The sequence below is a fragment of a genome, unplaced genomic scaffold (assembly GCF_019419815.1).
Source record: "Pyrus x bretschneideri cultivar Hongxiangsu unplaced genomic scaffold, Pyrus_bretschneideri_v1 Contig4, whole genome shotgun sequence".
Classification (NCBI taxonomy): domain Eukaryota; kingdom Viridiplantae; phylum Streptophyta; class Magnoliopsida; order Rosales; family Rosaceae; genus Pyrus; species Pyrus x bretschneideri.
Window position 1 is genome coordinate 4620681 of NW_025999723.1, and position 16882 is coordinate 4637562.

Below are 16882 nucleotides of genomic sequence, written 5' to 3' on the forward strand. Positions count from 1 at the left end.
TCAAAACAGTGCCACATCCGCAGAGTGAAAAAGAGAAACACTTCGCAAAGTGTCAAGAAGGGTGTAGGAAGGATGTTGAGCGTTGTTTTGGTATCCTGCAAGCTCATTGGGCCATTGTCAGGGCTGCAGCTAGAATGTTTGATGTCGAGGCTCTTCGATCCATCATGATGACGTGTATTATTCTCCACAACATGATTGTTGAAGACGAGTATGATTATGATGTCGTCGATGAATACGAGCCGGATCCGATGAACAACTAAAGAACACAAATCTACTATGCTCATGACCGGACCGAAGATCCCGTGCAACACGAGCCGTTGGAACGGGATAGACGTTACAATGAATTGATCGTTCAACGGTACACTTCATTGCAAGAGCCATACTGGCACATAACCCGCCAGAATGACTTGATTGACCATCAGTGGAGATTGCACGAAGGCGAAGATAATTAAAATAAGGCTTGTGGTTGAAGAATAAAGTGTATTGTAATGTTATTTGGTGTGTTTTTTTTTTTTAGTGTGTTTTTTTTTTTTTTTTTTTTTTTAAGTTTAAATGGTGAGGTTATGTAATGTTATTTGGTGTAATTTTAAATAAAGTTCTAGAAATAAATAAGAAATTATATAATAAAGTTGTAAAAGTAAATAAGAAATTACATAAGAAATTAAATAAAGTTCTAAAAATAAATAAGAAATTAAATAAAGTTGTAAAAGTAAATAAGAAATTACATTAAGAAATTAAATAAAGTTCTAAAAATAAATAAGAAATTACATAAGAAATTAAATAAAGTTCTAAAAGTAAATAAGAAATTACATAAGAAATTAAATAAAGTTCTAAAAATAAATAAGAAATTACATAAAGTAGTACAAATAATGCGAAATTATACAAAGTCTGTGGAGTTAGGATATGTGGTGCTAGGATCTTGGTTGCTAGGATTTCTGTAGCTGTAACCCCCTTGACTTGTTTCGGCATCTCTTGCACGCCTCATTTGCACGACATCTCTTTTTTCTGATGTCCAAAAATATTTTGAATTCGGAGACAGTCCTACTAGAGACTTGTTCATAGTGTCACGATATGTTTGAGCCATCCTTTCTTCTCTAAGCATCTCATTCTCTCGATGAAATGCTTCTCTAATCATCTCGTTCTCTCGATTAACTATTTCTCTTTGTCTCTCAGCCGCCGCATCACGAGCCTCAGTAGCTGCTATTATTGCTGCCATAGCAGTAGCTTTTTCCTCATCTCTAACCTTTTACCATGCCATGTTCAGTTCACCTTGACGAGTAAGTTCCTCCATATATTTAGTGTAGTCATTTTTGGAAGAACTACCTTTTTTCTTTGATGCCTTTTTACCTTGAGGCCTGAGGGATTGACGAGTCGGTTGGGTCTCTGGCACTTGTTTAGGCGTCCCTTCCGTGTCTTCAAATGTGTTGGCTTCTTGTTCGGCTGTGTCTGCTTCTGGCGAACTGTGTAGATCCATACCGTGCATGACAACTTCTGGACCGGTTGCCACAATTTTGTATCTAGGGCAATCTTTGACAATTTGCCAACATTCCCATTTGTTGAATGATTTGTTATGGTTCTTTGCATTGTAGAATGCTTGTGCTTGTAGTGTCTATAAAAATGTGGGATAAGATAATATTAAAAAATACGGGTGTAACACAAATAAATAAATTAAAATATTGATGGACGTGGAATGCATATAAATTACATAAGAAATTACATAGAAATTACATAAGAAATTAAATAAATTAAAATATTGATGTGGGTGTAACACAAATAAATAAATTAAAATATTAATGGACATGGAATGCATATTACATAGAAATTACATAAGAAATTAAATAAATTAAAATATTGATGTGGGTGGAATGCATATAAATAAATAAAAATATTGTTACCTCATCCGCTAAACTTGTCCCACTACGCAGATTACCAGAAGCATGAGAGATGACGTTTTTCCAACAAGTAAAGGATGCGTTGAGTTTTTTCTAATGACCTTGAAGACCTTGACTAGATCTGGCATCTTTTCCATGTACATCGCAAAACGATTTCGTAATTTTACTCCACATTTCTCGCTTATCCATCTCATTACCCGTAATCGGGTCATGAGTAGTGCGAACCCAACATTCACACAACGTAATATCTTCACTGAGCTTCCACGAAGTCATTTTTTTCTCTCAAAGTGTACAAAATATTGAAATGTGGTGTAAGGTGGAAGATGAGGGTTAGGTATTTATAGAAGAAAAAAAATTAATTTTTTAAAATTTTTCTGTATTTTTTAAAAAAATTTCACAATTTTTAATTAATTTTTAATAAATTTTAATGTTGTAATTAATCTGGACCGTTGGATTTGAAAAATAATCAAATCCAACAGCCAACCAGCTGCCACGTGGCCAACGGTCAAATTTCTGACTGTTGGGCCTTTTTATTTTATTTTATTTTATTTTTGGTGAAAAAAGGTGGACCGTTGATCTGTGATCGGATGATCCAATTTAAAAGTCAAATTTAAATTTTTTTTACCGTTGGAAATCCAACGGCCTACAAAAACTAGCCGTTGGAAATCCAACGACTCTGAGGAGGGCCACGTAGCCCTCAGCCGGGTATATGCAAGTGGACTGAGAAGCGGGCCCCACCGCCTGCAATGGCTGTCGGCTACTCGCGCCCAGTCGCGAGTGTTGTGCACGCGCCAGCCTTTTGGACCGGCTTCTGGGTCTGTCCGAAATGGGCTGGGCTGCTGCCGGGCTTGGGCTGGGTACCAGGTTGTTTTGCGGGCTGGAGGTGATGGACAGGGTGCCGACCTGTTTTTTTCACTTGGTGCCGGTCCAAATGGTGAGGGCTGGAACTGCTTTTAGAAAATAGAAACATGTACTACCACACATTAAAATAAGAGATTTCAAAAACGATTTTATGTCCGACCATTCGCATAAACATTAGAGCAAGGACAATCAAAAAGTCTACATCAGCAATAATAGTTAAAAAAATAGTTTTAGTGTTTTCCAACTGAAATATCAATTTCTACGTGGCAGGACGTCGAATAACATCAAAAGTGGTTGCTTCAAGTCTAATTTTAGTGATTAATAAATTTTCTTTACCATTTTTGTTATTATTTTTTGTTCTAAAAACACTTATTACAATTATAGAAAATAAATAAAGCAATAAATAATCGTTTAAATTGACATATCGGGTAAATAAAAAAATTTCAAAAAATATTAAAGTGCCACATAAGCCTTCATATTTAAATTTAGACATCTCCCTTAAAAATGGTTTTGATTGAATAAAAAATAGAGGGTCATCGGTGTATGTGAGTATCATCGCATAGCCAAGTGGTTCAGCCACCGTATTTTAGACTTGCTCATCTTCGAGGGACTAAAAGCATCTCCAACAAGCATGTGTTTAGCTATTTAAGTCTAAACATTACAAAGCACCTTGCTTCAAAGGCTTAGTTATACATCAATCTAAAATATGTTTAGTCAAGAGGGAAGAGAAATTTAACGAAAAGTAAATCCTCCAATTTTCACACTTTTCTGATCCAAGCCTAAAACTTGAAGATAAAATGGTTGGGTAGCTCAGTTGTTGGAGACGAAATTCAAGTCCGTCATAAGTTCGATTCTTAGCATTGGTAAATTACACAATGATGGTTAGGAGAGGCTAACCTAAAACGCATCTGTGAGTCTTCCTGATCCCCAAAAGGATGGACTGCAATTGTGAATAAACTACCAGTTGATCCCCATTTTTAAGAAAACAAAAGGCAAAAATTACCGGGTAGCTAAACTAGCTAGTGTTGCTGGAGTAACGTTTTAAAAGTGGCTGTAGTTAAAACGATTTTTAAGCCATTTTGTGATAACCAAAATATAGTTAGTGTCGAAGATACGCTAACCTACTTGCTAGCAAAAGCAACTCGAAAATTCTACTATGCTACAATGCAACTAAGATGAGTAAGAAAAATAAAGACACTAGTGATTGGCTATTAAAATATTTGAACGCACTTTAAAAGTTTGAACGTGCTTGGTTTTTTTAATAAAAAAATACGATATATTTATATTAAGATATTGAGAAAAGCTAAGCTGCATAATGAATCAGTTTGAATAATATAAGTGAGTTAAAATCATTTTTAAGAAAACGACTGAGCTAATTGAAAGTGAGAAGTTGAAGTAGTAGTTAACTTCAAAAGCGATTAGCTAAATAGCTTTTCAATTATTTGGCTAAAGTTTAGCTCGAAAGAGTTCTCTCCTCTGTGAGAGCTTTCTCTCCTCTGTGAGAGTCCGCCTGAGTGCGAGTCCTTTCTCCCCGGAGTGATTCCGTGGTGTGATTCGGTTTCCCGGTGATCAGACCATCCTTAAGTCCTCAGATCTGACGGTTTTGAACCCGTTTCTGTGATCTGCAGAGCCTTTACTCCCCTTGAACCTCTCTGTACGCCATCAACCTTGTTTTCCTCTCACGACACCCATCATAAATCGTAAGAGCAGAGGATCCACTCGGCTTCGAGATTCTGGCGGACGCCGATCGGCATGGCGTCGTAGGTTGATCTGACGGCTGAGATCCAGGGAAGCTCTCGCACCTTTGAGCTCCGGTGTGCACGTACCTGGAAACATCCTCTTCTCCAAACACCTCTGCAGATCAGGTGAGTCTCGATCGTGTGTTTTGTACTGTGCAGGTCAAGATCTTGGGGTTTGGGTAACTGAGGCTCTGAAAACAGGATGGCGTGGGGTGACAGGGCCTAGGGTGACGAAAAGGATTTGGGGCTTTTCAAATTGGTGTGTTGTTCTCCACGAGGGTTGCAGTGGCTGTGGTGTTGTTCTGATTGGGGGTGTTATCTCTGTCAATTTGGTTTTGTGGAATCTGTGAGCTTGGGGGTTTCTACTATTATGGTTCGTTTTGGGGGGGGGGGTGGTGGACTCCGTCAACTGGAAGGTAGTAGAATGGGTGAGGTAAGGGATTCGGGTGAAGGGAATGGGGTGGGGTTTCTCAAACTAGGGTGAATATCTCTTCGAGGGGGAATGGGGTGGGGTGGTTTGTCTCTAATTAGTGTGTCTCTCTCCGAGAAGTAATGGGGTGGGTAAATTGAATCGGGTTGAGGGGTTTTAATTCTGTCAGTCGGGGTTTGAGGGGGCAGGATCAGTGGATGGAAAGTCTTGGTGACAGGGAGGAGAAGAAAGAAATCAGTTAGTATTCGGGGTGCTTATCTGTGTGTTTCTGAGTTTGTGTCCAGCAAGTCAAGCATTCTTCATCGTCTCAGGCTGGCCGTGTGGGGCAGTGCTGTTCCTTTGTGATGGCGAAAAATGGAGTGGATGAACTGGTGATTCAATTGAACCAAACACTGGATTTATCAACCATGGAGCAGGGAGTTAAGCTGGTTGGGAAAGTCCTAACGCCAAAACCATTGAACAAGTGGGGAGTCAGGAATATTCTCAGAGCGGCGTGGAAAGAATTGGGTGAGGTGGAAATAAAATGGGTAAGGGAGAATGTCTTTATTATTTCGGTCAAAGATGAAAATGTAGCCTCAAAAATCCTTGAGCAAGTTCCCTGGGCAGTAATGAAAAAGGTGTTCTCTGTCGTGAAATGGCCTCCGGAGCTCGCTTTGGAGGAGCTGGAGCTGGATGCTGTTCCATTTTGGGTTCAAATAAGGGGAATTCCGCTGGGCTTAGCCTCTGTCGAGAACGTGCAGCGTGTAACCAAAGAGGCTGGGAAATTTATAGCTATGGAGGATCCCGGACACGCTCGTGGATTTGTGCGAATCAGAATTTTAGTTGATATGGAGAAGCCATTATTTAAGGGATGCTGGATTCGAAGGGACTCAAATAAGGAAACCTGGGTGGAATTCCGGTATGAACGGCTTCAAGATTTTTGCTACAGGTGTGGACGGATCGGGCATATCAATACAGAATGTTCCGTTGAGATGTCTGGAGATGGGGAGGTGGCGTATGGAGAGTGGATGAAGGCACAGCCGGTAAGGGAGGTGGCGATAGCGAAGAAAGTGGAGTATGTGGGCAGGGGGGAACGCCGGCAGGCTGGGGCGGTGCGCGGACCAGGCATCACGGCTGCACAGAATCAAAGTAGTTTACGGAATTTGCAGGCTCAAGGAATGGAGTGCAATCAAACCATGGAGTCAGGGGGAGCATCACAGAGTCGTGGCACAGGTCAAAAAAAATGGCGTAGAAGAATGCGGGGGGTGGCAGAGGATACGTCTTCCTGCTCAGAAATGGAGAGCATTAAAACAGTGGGTGAAGGAAGGTCGGGCGAGGTCCAGGGGGGCAATAACTTTCTGTCCGCCCAGGATGATGAACCATTATGGGGTAGTAAAAGAAGTGGGGATGCACAGGATAATATGCTAACTCAAGCTCCACAGAAGAAATTCAAGGGCCCGGATACGGAAGAGAATTACCAAGGAAGGGTGGTAGAAACAGGGAGGAGGTTAAATTGCAAGGAAGGAGATCTATTGGGGGAACGAATAGTCCATACGACGGGTGAAGATAAGGAAGAAAAAAGTGAGAAGCATAGAGGACATGAAGTAATGGAAGGGGAGTCGGATATTGTTAAAGGAAGGCTGGTGACAAAGAAGGCGGGCAAGTTGGCTCGGGGCGGTGGCGGCTGGCCTTCAACAGCCGCAGGCCAGCCATGAGTTATATATTCTGGAACTGTCGTGGGCTAGGGTCGGCAACGACAGTCAGGGCTCTCCATGGGCTTATTTGCAAAAAAAGACCCTCTATGATCTTTTTATCAGAGACTAAAATGAAAGATCATAGAATTTTAGGTGTGAGGAGGCGATTGGGTTACTTACATGGCTTTGATGTTTCGCCAATTGGAATGGCTGGAGGATTGAGTTTATGGTGGGAGGACAATCTGGAGGTTAATATTATCTTTTCGTCCAAGCATATTATTGATGCTGTGATGAAAATTAAAGGGCAAACGCAATGGAGTCGGATTACGGGTGTGTACGGAACGTCGTATAGAGTGGAGAAAAATCTGTTTTGGGAATGGATGGTTAACCATTTTACTCCCACAGATATACCTTGGATTTGTGGCGGGGATTTCAATGAATTCCTGTGGGATTATGAGAAGTCTGGAGGAGTTGAGGTCTTGTACAACAGACCAAGATTCTTAGAAGAGTTTTTGTCTTCCTCTCAGTTGATGGACTTGGGGTTCAATGGACCAACATTCACGTGGAGAGGGCTGAGAAAAGGGGATTGGGTGGAGGAGCGATTAGACAGGGTCATGGCGAATGAAAAGTGGCAGCAACTCTGGCCGAACTCCCATGTTATGCATGAAACGGTTTTAGCCTCGGATCACTGCCCAATTGTTCTTAGTTCTATATCTGATGGGCAGAAAGGAAGAAAGATGTTCAGGTTTGAGGCGTTTTGGGTCTCGGAGGAAGAGTGCAAGAAAATGGTGGAAATGTGCTGGGACCGGCGGCATCATGGTAGCCATGTGAATAGGTGGGTGAGATCTTTAAACGAATGTCGATATCGTTTGAGCAGGTGGAATCGTACCAAATTTAAGGGGAGGGGAAGCAGGATCCATGATCTTCTTTCACAGTTAGATTCACTCCAGCGAGACTGGGGTCCAAACTATGAAATGATAAGGGAGATATCTCGGCAGATTGATGAGTTAAGACTCCAAGAGGAGAGTTATTGGTGCCAGCGATCGAGGGTAAAATGGTTGAGGGAGGGGGATGCAAACACCCAGTTTTTTCACTCTTCAACCCTTCAGAGGCGTAGGAGAAATAAGATTGTGAAGCTTAGGGCGGAAAATGGAAACTGGGTGGAAAATCCGTCTCAGGTACGCCATTTAGTGGATAATCATTTCTCTTCAGTTTTTAGCTCGGCAGGGGATCGTAATTGGGGGTCGCTGCTAGATTGCATTAATCCCTCGGTCTCGACAGAAATGAATGAGGCGCTAACTGCACCGGTTACGGAGGAGGAGATAAAGGAGGCTGCTGGGAATATGGGAGGTCTTAAGGCTCCCGGCCCCGATGGTTTCCAGGGGATCTTCTATCAGACATACTGGGAGATTGTGAAGGAAGATGTTTCGGCTCTGGTCAGAGAGTTGCTTCAGGACGTCGAGGGTTCGAGATTGATAAATCAGACTAACATAGTTCTGATTCCCAAAGTCCCTAATCCGGAATTTGTGTCGCAGTTCAGGCCTATCAGCCTTTGTAACTATTCGTACAAAATACTGTCAAAGATTCTTGCTAACCGGTTGAAGGTATTATTGCCTGAAATCATATCTCCATCTCAGAATGCTTTTGTGGCGGGTAGACAAATTCAGGATTGCATTGGCATAGCCCATGAGATGTTTCATTATCTGAAGGGAAGGAAAGTCAGGAACAGATTTGAAATGGGGATTAAACTGGATATGCAGAAGGCGTATGATAGGGTTGAATGGGACTTTTTGGATGCGGTAATGGAAAGAATGGGGTTCAGTAGTAGTTGGAGATCGCTAATTATTGGATGTATTTCGTCGGTGAGCTTCGCTGTTCTTCTAAATGGGCAGGCTGGTGAGTCTTTTGCTCCCTCGCGGGGTCTCCGTCAGGGGGATCCTCTTTCTCCTTATTTATTTATTTTGGTGGGGGAAGTTCTTTCAAAACTGATTCAGGGTGCGGTGGACCAAGGTAGATTGGAGGGTGTTAAGATTGGTGGATCCGGACCCGTAATTTCTCACCTTTTCTTTGCGGATGATACCCTTCTGTTTCTACGGGCAGATGTGAAAAACTGCAGGAATTTGAAACATATGCTGGACAAATTTTGTGTGGCGTATGGGCAGAAGGTTAATTTGGAGAAATCCAGTGTTTTCTTTGGGGCAAATGTTCCGAAAGTGAATGCAGATCAGATGGGGAATGCCCTGGGTATGACGGTGGTTAGCAATCCGGGGACTTATTTGGGGGTCCCTGCTATTTGGGGTCGGTCGAAAAAGCGTGGGCTTGCTTATGTGAAAGGAAGAGTAATGGAAAAACTTCAAGGGTGGAAACAAAGTACTCTATCCCGTGCCGGTAAAGAGGTTTTAATTAAGGCTGTTATCCAAGCTATTCCGGCGTACCCAATGTGCATTTTCAAATTCCCTGCCGTCGTTTGTCAGGAATTGGATGCGTTAGTGGCTGGATTTTGGTGGGGTTGCAAGGAAGGAGCCCAAAAGATTCATTGGGTCTCTAAAGAGGTTTTGGGTTTGCCAAAAGACTTGGGTGGTTTAGGATTCAGAAACTTTATGGAATTTAATGATGCTCTGCTTGCTAAACAATGTTGGCGTTTAATCACGGAACCGGACTCGCTGTGGGCTAGGGTGATGAAAGCCCGGTATTTTCCCCATTGCTCGATATGGGATGCAAAGAAAGGTGGTCGGGCTTCTTGGGCATGGACCAGCCTCATCTGTGGCAGGGACGTGATCAAGGAGGGTTCCCATTGGCAGATTTTGGGCGGTCAGGAGGTGAGGGTGTGGCAGGATAGGTGGCTTCCTTCATTGCCCCTTGGTCATCCGGTGCCGGTTGGCCAGGTTGCGGTTACTCCCAGTTTAAGGGTCAGTGCGCTTATCTGTCCGGAGTTGGGGCGGTGGAATCTTAGCTTTTTACAACCTTTCATATCGGGGGAGGCTTTGAAGGCTATTGAGGAGACACCTTTGGGGGATCTAAGTCGCAATGATAGGCTTATCTGGGATGTGAGTAAGAACGGTACTTATTCGGTCAAGTCGGGTTATAGATGGCTGCAAGGTAGATCACTGGCTAGGCGGGACAAGCGTCGGCCTTCTGTTCGTGGGGTTCCCAAGGCGTTTTGGAAGGGGATTTGGAAGCTGGAGGTGCCCCCCAAGTTGCGACATTTCATGTGGCTTACGATGCATAATTGTCTTCCTACTCGGGAAGCCTTGTACCGACGACGGTCCTCTCTGAACTCTACGTGTCCTATTTGCTGCTGCCATGATGAAACCATTGAGCACATTTTCCTTGCTTGCTCTTGGGTTGAGCCAATTTGGTTTGGTGGGGCTTTGGGGTATAAACTGGATCGTCTTTCTCTCCCGTCTTGGCTGGAATGGATTCAGAAGGTATTCTCTTCGACTTTATGCAACTTTGGAGATACAACGTGGAGACAATCGTATATTGTTTGTACCTGTTGGTGTATTTGGAAAGCTCGTTGTGATTTTGTCTTCAAAGGGATGTCTGTTAACCCTTTAAAAGTATTGGCTGATGTTTCTGCGGCTATGAGCTCGTTTCTTGGTGCTAAGGCAATGGCTGGGGTTAGGGGAAGGGGTGACGGGAGAAGGGGTACCCAGGTGGCGCGGTGGTGTGCTCCGGCCTCTCCTTTTGTGAAGATTAATGTGGATGCTAGCTGGTCCAAGGTCTCAAAGATGGGATTTGTGGGTTTGATTGCGCGGGACATGGAAAGAAAATTCGTGGCTGCAGCGCGGTATGCTATATCTGCTCCTTCTGCTGCTGCTGCGGAGGCTTATGCGTTGCTGTACGGGTGCCAACTTGGTGACGAGTTGGGAGTAAGGTATGTAATTCTTGAGTCGGACTCCCTTGAAGCGATTAATTGTTTATCTAGTTCGCTGTCTAGGGGTAGTTGGGAGGCATTCCCGGTGCTGGCTCGGGTTAAACAATTGGGGGGGAAGTTCTTTGATTGTCGATGGTCTTGGGTGCCCCGTTCTGCAAATGGCGTGGCTCACAAGATTGCATCGAGTGGTTTTACGGAGATGAGTGATGTCGTTTGGGTCGTTAGGCCCCCATCTTCGTTGGTCTTTGTATTGAATAATGACGGGCTACCTTGTTCTCATTAACTTGAGTTGGTGGTGCCAGGGGTGACACCTCTACTTGGTGGAGGGGTCTTTGTGGTTTTCCCATTGTCGCTGCCTGTTTATTGTATGTATGTTTGCCTCTCTGTAGGCCTTTTATGATATGGTTTTCTGGTGTTCAAAAAAAAAAAAAAAAAAAAAAAAAAAGTTTAGCTCGAAATGAGTTCCCATTGAAAGTCTACACGAATTGGTAAACAATTTAAAACACGCACGTCAATAACCACATGATTTCATCAAAGATTTGAATACGTCTAACATAACACCCTAGACCCCACGAATTGCTAATTATAATTAATTCGTATCAATAAACAAAAAGCATAATATCATAAAAAATGTACAACTAGTACTTCTAGCACGATACTCTATTAATCATGTCAGTTCATGGACCACATCCACAGTAATCCACTGCTCAATGAGTCATACATTTGTTTGGTATGAATTAATGTCACACTTCATAGAGATTTTTTTTAATGTATTAGAAATACGGTCAGGGACATCAAATGTAATAATACAATTTATTGGAATTATTCTTTTTTTTATTATTTTTTATTATTTTTAAGTTTCCAACCAATTATATTGTTACACTTAATGTACCGACCGTATTCCTGGCACATTAAAAAAACTTCTCCCCTTTCACATTCAATTGAACATGAGTCACATATACCAAGCTAATGAGTAAAGAATGCAATAAAATATGCATACCCTTGCATAAAAATAGTAAAGCATAATTGTCCTTGTCGCCCCAATGATAATTTCTTGCGACTTGGAGTACAAGTAATTAAACGAAAATCCTATGTATGATATGGAGTATTCTAGATTCCAACGTGTTTGAATGTTAGAATTTAGATTGATCATTTTATCTTTGATCAAAATCTAACAATGAAAATTTTTAAAACATAAGACACTCCGAAACATACTTGAAAAACCTGATAATAAAAAGGATGGTATGTAGTTCATGATCTAAGTTCCGTTGATTACGCATTGCAACATGGATATGGTTGCTTTCTAGCTTGAATACATATATTTGCGTGACCGATTGTCGTGTGTGAGTCCACAACTGACCAGAAGCAAAACTGTAATTCTATTACTGTTCTAAAAATTCCCGCCTAGTACCGCCTAAGCTCTGCCAAGGGGAACACTCCGATTAATACTTATGCGTTTGAAAATTAAGAAAATGCCTAAACTTGCTGAGGCACATGCCTAGTCCGTCCAGACCTACTAGGCACCCGCCTAGGTCGCAACTCACTTAGACAGAAAATAAATAACTTTCATTTTACATTTTATTTTTTTTCAATAAATTGTAAGAGACTTGTTACTACTTAAATGAACACACATTATATCTTTGATCTCCATGTTTTTATTATGTTCCAATACTTCATAACATGTATGTCATTATATTTAGTAGTTTATGATGAAAGTATATATATTTTTAATTATAAGCAGACACTTATTCATACGAAATATAATAAATTTATTTAAATCCATTTGTCCGCCCGCCACCCGACTAGCGCCTAATGTCTTTTAGAACCTTGCTATTTCGTACCTAAGTAAACAGAATATTAATAACTGTGTAACTGCCCCGAGGCCCCCAACGATTTCATCATGCATGCAGTGACCAGGTCACCAGGAAAACAAACTTAAGAGAAAGCAAAGCATCTCTTCTTCCCTTGTTTTTTGTGGCAAAAGGGTTCAGACTGGTTTTAAAGCCGTGGGACATGAACTCATAATTTAGGGCACAAAATCTGGTAGGGTTGTTGAACATTTTAATTAGAGCACATCAGCAGTAACTACACATGCGCATTAGGAGGTCTGCTAGCTAAAGTTCGCGTTGATTGTACGAATTTGATGTATGTTGTTCCCAATAAGGGAAATACTTGTTAATGTAATCGTAGCCATAATTTTCATATAATAGTGTCATAATATCAAAAAAAAAAAAAAAAAAAAAAAAAAAAAAAAAAAAAAGATTTTGCCTTTTTGTCGAGCATCTAGTAGGCATTGGCCAATACTTGTCAACAAATGCCGAAATTTTTTACCAATTGACAACTACTATTATTTGTAGAGGCTTGTCGAGGATGAATGCAAGATATTGTACTGTAGTAATGTTGAAAACTGCCAAAGCTTTTCAACTAAAGTATTTCATCGACCACATATAATAGAGTCGCACACAAGAAGAGAGAAAATGAAGACAAATATGATAGCTAGAAGAAAATAGAAGAAAAAGTAGGAAATGAGGTTGTAATTTAGTTTGCCTTAGGTGTTTATAGGGGTCATATACAATACACAACCAAATATACATGAGATTTTGAAGTTGCTGGAGTCAAAGACAAACAATGACCCTATGTTGACTCCGCCATGCATGTAATTTGGTACCCAGAATCGACACTGTATAAAGAATGTACAAAAAGTTCCTGTTTACTTACCAGACACAGAAGAAGGAATTAATCAAAGAATTTAGAAATAGGGGAAATAAAGAAAGAGAATTACATTAATTAGTTCTTTTTAGTTGATATGATTCTTGATATTTAAGGATATTAGTTTGATTACAAATTTCAATGAGAAACTCATATGCTTCTCATACCAATAGCACTAAGTAAACATGCTATATTTTATATTTTAAATAGCACAAGTTCATGCAATTTTATTTCTATTTTTCTAATCACGTGTGTCACATGATGAAAAAAGGAGTCGCAGGAACTCATTTAATCCACTTATTTCTCATGAAAAGCCAGCAAATGCAGTTTAACATGGATTAAACTGTCTATTGACCTCAATTATTAGCATAATTATAAATGACATTATCCGTGTGACTTCCCAAGAGAAATTGTTCAAATTGTGCACAAGGCAAGTGGTCTCAAAGAAAGATAAACCCTAAAAATTGCAACGATAGACATGTTTTTTAAACAGCACATGTGGAAGTCAATTTGAAGTGATTGGTTGTACGCTGGATGAGTCGAATGAGTGATTTATTGTCGCCTCATGTGGAGATCAAATTAAGCGTGCTCAAGTCAAGCCTTCGGGATAGCAGGACAGACCTCACCTTTATTTTATGAGTAGCAAATTACCTTGGCGTGAATGCCAAAAGAACCAGCACAACCAGGCTTCCTCACAGTTGTTGCTACCATCAAAACAACCACTCAGGCCGAGTCGCATATGAACCGCGACAAACTCTCATTTATGATACAGAGCTCATCCCTAACCAGATCCCACACTTTCTCAACTGTTTTTGTTATGGCTATCGTTTATTTATGGTCCTGCTATATCCATGTCATCACATGATCAAATAAAGTTCTTCCAAAAATCTATTTATGATTTTGGTAGTTGCAAATATGCAATGCGTCAATAATATTATTTTAATTTATTAAAGATGCCACATATATAATTACTTAATATTGTAATTTAGTGGTACTTCTTTTTGTAGATAATTTTACATTTGAATTTCGTAAATGATGAGTTCGCAACTAATTTCTTCACTTAACACATTAAATGACTCACAACTTCTTCTGCCGTAATACTATCAAGCACTCTGATGGTTTGTTTGAGATTGTTTTGAAAAGATCAGATGCATTTTTTAGATCATAGAAACACTTTTAGTGATGCTTCTTTTATAAACATTTCCAAGAAGTATTTGGGCTTTTAATACATTTATTTATTTATGTTTTTTTATAAAAAAAAAAATGAAAAAAGATTCTAGTTAAGCATTTATGAGCTAAAACGCTTGACACAAAAATACTCTCAAATAAACTCTTAAAAGCTTAAGTATGAAAATTTTATTTTAAGTATAATATTTTTTTTGGAATGACAATAACAATTTTTTTAAAATAATTTCAGAAAATAGAAAAAAAAATCTATAATATCACATTCTTTTGAGAGATATAATCTTACTAATTTAAGCTCATGAGGTTTATGTCCCATATAAGAGACAAATTCCTGAAATCAGCATCAATTGTGGAATATGGTTTAGTATTATTGTTTTGCGTGCATCAAATGTGGAATATGGTTTAGTATTATTGCTTGTGGAACCTTATATTAATTAATACTAGACGACCCACATTCAACTGCAACCAGTACCCTACAAGATATTCTATTCAATTCAATATCATCGTCAGCTACCTCGCTGCTTCTTCTTCGGATCTTGAAATTTCAGATCTGCCTCTCTTGCTAGCCAAGTAGCTAAGCCAGAGACAGTCAGAACCCAAAAACCAGATTCAAAAATGGTGACTGAAAACGAGTGCGTTTCCTCTAAGATTGTCTCCAAGGAAGCATCCGTGGCCAACTCTTCTTGCAGGGTTTACTATGGAGAAGCTGGTGTTATCCCATTCAAGTGGGAGTCACAGCCGGGTACACCCAAGCACAAGTTTTCAGAGTCTTCTCTTCCTCCTCTCACACCTCCTCCGTCCTATTCCACTACCCGTCCCAGCAGCTTTAAACATACCCAGCAAAACCCTAGCTCCAAAACAAAGTTTTTAGGCACCATTCTTTCCAGGCTTAGGTCATTGAAGAAAATGCTCAAGGCACCCAACATGTCATCGCCATTGCCATCGCTATCACCATCATCATCGTTGTCATTGGCATCATCACCGTTGTCAGCATCCTACTCATCATCTTCATCGTCAGCGAATTCTTCATCAGGTTTGAGAAACAAAAAGGGTCGAAAAAATCAATGTTTTTCGGTTTCGAGGATGCCATTAGAGAATAATTATGGGGGAGATTATTATGATCATCATCATCATCATCAAAATTCTGGATCACCTACTTCAACTTTATGCTTTGGAGGTAAACGCAAAGGTAATATTTCTACTAATTTTCATGGGATCCGAGGCTGCTAGCCTGCTTTTCAGTGAGGAAAATGAAATTTGCGTGTTTGTCCATTGTAAAACCATGAATCGCCGAGGTGCTGCTGCTTAATTAGAATTTTCTGTATGGTCGTGTGAATTAAATCTTTTTATTTTTGGGTTTTGCATTAGATTTTAATTAATTCTAGAAGCGTAAGTGGGCATGCAGTTGCAGTGTGTGGACTGCCATGGACAAGAACATGTGGATGGTTCCATTGATCTCATATCTCATGATCAATATTCCAACATAATGCATGTGAAATTCAGTTTTCTATGATCATTTTCCATTATTTTATGTGATAATTTATAAAGAAATATTACACAACGTAGCTTCGCATTAATGTTGATTTTGAGTGCTTAAATTATTAGACTGCAATTAATACTGTTTACAAAAAAGATTAAAGATAACAGATATCACATTACTGATAATTAAGAACCACTGTTCTCGAGTCTGGACCATAATTTGTGTTTTTATCTAATTCTGTTATTATCTCAATAATTATCTACTTATCTTGTATTATTATCTCATGCATCTTGATTTGTATTAATCTAAAAACATGAGATAATCTAATAACAAAAAATAAACAATTATTTATCTTGTAAATCATCACTGTCGAGTAAGTTGTTTCAATCTCCTACTCTGATAGGACTTCTCTACATGTTCATAAAAGTGAATACAACTCTGTATTATTAGGCTTATAAAACTTTTCAATTACTTCCACTTTTGCTAGTGCTCTGGAGTAGGTACAGTTGCTGGTTATTAATATTCACGTGATTAAAGGGAGCTAAACCAATAATTTAAGAAAGGGGCTGCAATTAAATAAATTTTACAAAAAATAAAAAAAGAAGAAGAAGGAGCTGCATGCAATCTGAATTTATATTATTATTAAAATGAATAATATAAATTCAGATTGTGGCATCTCCTGTCGTATAAAATATGGAACCTGCGGAATTGAATGCGTACAATACAGTAGTCCTGCTAGAACTGCTTCTGTTTCCTCGACTCACGTGGATATGTCAAATGAAAAGGGGAAAGGGTTTCGGATCCTTTCTTTCTAATCCATCAAATTTGGAGATCTGGGTTATTGAAATTTGATCCAACGATATTTTAATTTTTAAAATGGACCTCTGTTTATAACCGTTAGATCAAATTTCAATGATCTAGATCTCCGAACTTGATGAATCATGAAAATGAAGTAATCAAAACAGTGAATATTTCCCTTAAAAACGTAAATTATCTTTACCATTACATTATTCATTTCATCATGTCCTTTAATAAA

General features: G+C 39.7%; 2 protein-coding genes across 2 annotated transcripts; both read left to right on the forward strand.

Annotated features, from left to right (window-relative positions):
• Positions 1-5266: 5266 nt before the first annotated feature.
• On the forward strand, positions 5267-6616 carry LOC125468698. Its single transcript, XM_048564924.1, has one exon. It carries the CDS (start codon positions 5267-5269, stop codon positions 6614-6616), a length of 1350 nt encoding a protein of 449 aa, XP_048420881.1.
• Positions 6617-14981: 8365 nt separating this feature from the next.
• LOC103953766 lies at positions 14982-15596 on the forward strand. Its single transcript, XM_009365557.3, has one exon. It carries the CDS (start codon positions 14982-14984, stop codon positions 15594-15596), a length of 615 nt encoding a protein of 204 aa, XP_009363832.2.
• The last annotated feature ends 1286 nt before the right edge of the window (positions 15597-16882 follow it).